The following is a 2515-nucleotide window of genomic DNA, read 5'->3' as shown; positions in this document are numbered from 1 at the left end:
TCGCTTTCTGTCTCTCTCTCTTTCTGGTGAGTGCATGAGCCCTATAGCAAAAACCTCTAAAAAAAAAAAAAGAAAAAGAAACAAAAAAAAGTGACGTTTTTTAAAATTTAACTTTATTTATTTACTTATTTTAATTTGACCAGAGAGGGATAGAGGGAGAGAAAGAAGAAAAGTGAGAAAGCCACAGGTCCGGGACTCGAACTACAGTCAGCCATATGGGAGCCCAGCGCCCTTAACCACCATGCCACCTGCCAGCCCTCCTTTTTTTTTTTTTCAAAGAGATTTTTGCTTTAGGGTACGTGCGCTTGGGGGAAAGACAGACGGGAAGTGAGAAATCACCTCCCAGGGGGATAGCCACGTTACAATCCCTTCTCCACTCTCTTCTCAGGACTTTGGGCAGGCACACACACATGCCTGGTGTGTTTTAAGCCACCAACTCCGGGACTAACACCACAGTTGGCTACATGGGAGTCCAGCGACATAACCATTATGTTATCTGTCCCTGTAAAGGTGACATTTGAACTGAGGCCTGAAGGAAACTAGGAGTGAGCCATGTATTTTTGGGGGGAGAAGCCCAGAAAGGGAACGGAGCAAACGGGCAGGTGCAGAGGCCCCGGGGCAGGGGTTCTTGGTGTGCTGGAGGAAGGCTAGGGTGGCTGGAACACGCTGAGACACGGAGAGGCCACTAAGATGGGCCGTGTTCTGTAGGGCTTGGGGGTCCACTCTAAGCATTTTGGCCTTTACTCTGAGCGAGGTAACTGGTGAACAGATTCATCTTCCCCTTTAAGGAATGGATAGGTTACACCAAGTTAACACGGTCTGCCATACCTGTATCACCATACTGCATTTTAGATCATCGTTGCTTAAGGCTCATTAGTAATTATAATAATGACTATAATTATAATCACAACTAACCTTTATTAAGCCTTTATTACACTCCAAATCCCTAATGTCCAAAACAGTGGCTGGTATACCCCAGGTGCTTAATAAATGCTGGTTAAACAAAGGAACAGATCTGGAACCAGAAGAAAAGATGGAGAGATCACTGTTTAAGGCAGGGGGTGCAGGGTGACCAGAATCTGGGAGGTGAGGATGTTCAGGTAGTTTGGATGGAGGGGAGAAGGCCTCCTGGGGGAAAGGAGTGAAGTCTCCTTGTGGGGGCTCTGAGTCCCTGGTTTCCCTGGAACCTCATTCGGTCCCCCACTCTCCAGCTAGCTGTCCTGGTTCTCATAATCCTCCCTGATTCCCTTCTTTCTTTCCCTTTTTTTTTAAAAGAATTATTTATTGATTCCATTTGGTATTATTTTTTCATTTGACCCCAGAGAGAGAGAAAGGGAAAGGGACTCAAACCGTGGTCGGCCATGTGGGAACCCAGCACCTTTAACCGCCAGCCACCTGCTGGCCCACCCCAACTCCTTTCTTTCTTTCTGCCCACAGGACCGGTGAACTCAGAGCTGTTCCTACGCCACGTTCCTGGATGGCTGCGCCCACTTTTGTGCCCACTGGCTTGGCTGGTGCTCCGGGCACCAAAAGGGGGTGCCCAGACACCCCTGTACTGTGCTCTACAAGAGGGCATTGAGCCCCTCAGTGGGAGATACTTTGCCAACTGTCGGGTAGAGGAGGTGCCCCCAGCCGCCAGAGACGACGGGGCAGCTCAGCGGCTGTGGGAGGTCAGCAAGAGGCTGGCAGGGCTTGGGCCTGGGGAGAACACCGAATCCGATCAAGACTCCCAATCTGAGGACCCAGGGACCCCACCTTCTCTAAGCACCCCTCACCCTGAAGAGTCCACGATTTCCAAACCCTGTTTCAACTCTCAGAGCTCACCAGACCCATCTAAGGTGACACGCCGAATTCAGCTTAAAGCTGGGCCTGAGACCCAAGTCTCCTAACCCCAGGCTGGAGTGTGTTCCATCCCCATTTCATGGCCTTGAAAACCGCAGCTGTACCAGGCCCAGCCCAGACACTGAGGGACTGACAGTGTTTAGCCCGGTGGTTGCATTCTGGGGCCTCAAGTTCTGTCCAGGACAGCCCTTTTCCTTGGTAAGGAGGGTGATTTTTCTTCCTGAGTTGACAGGAATCCCTGGTGGAGGACTGGGGTAACGTGCCCAGCGCTGTGCTGCTCAGGAATTGGAATGCCACATTTCCAGGCCCCATCCCGAGTGATCTGATCAGGTGTGGCGCTGGACTGGGAGCTGGTAATCTGAAGCACGATCAATCTCGAGTGTTACCTGAGCCCTTTGCAGCCATCCCGCTAGGTAGTTAAATGACCCCCGTTTTCAGAGCCGGTTAGGCTGGGGGTAAGGGACTCACCCAAGGTCTCTCATCTACTAACAGCAGGGGCTTTGAACCAGGTGCCAGGGCGCCCTGCCGGGCGCTGAGAGGGGCCAGACAGTTGTTACCGAGGCGTCCCGTGCCAGGGGAGGACGCCCGCCAGGGTGCTCCAGGGCTGGGCGGCGAGCTGGAGCCCGGTAATAAAGCGTGCCGACTGCCGAGGCTCTCGCGCTCGTTCCTGCCT

General features: G+C 52.4%; 1 protein-coding gene across 1 annotated transcript in view; it reads left to right on the top strand.

Moving 5' to 3' along the window:
- Window positions 1-2490, top strand: part of DHRS13 (dehydrogenase/reductase 13) — a gene marked incomplete in the record, with an annotated part of 26787 nt that extends 24297 nt beyond the window's left edge. The window contains 1 exon segment of the mRNA XM_027767124.1: window positions 1438-2490. Within this exon segment, the coding sequence (XP_027622925.1) occupies window positions 1438-1889 (452 nt within the window).
- Between the last annotated feature and the right edge of the window lie 25 nt (window positions 2491-2515).

This window comes from Tupaia chinensis, unplaced genomic scaffold, assembly GCF_000334495.1.
Source record: "Tupaia chinensis unplaced genomic scaffold, TupChi_1.0 Scaffold143921_1, whole genome shotgun sequence".
NCBI lineage: Eukaryota > Metazoa > Chordata > Mammalia > Scandentia > Tupaiidae > Tupaia > Tupaia belangeri.
This window is presented reverse-complemented; position numbering and strand designations above follow the sequence as displayed.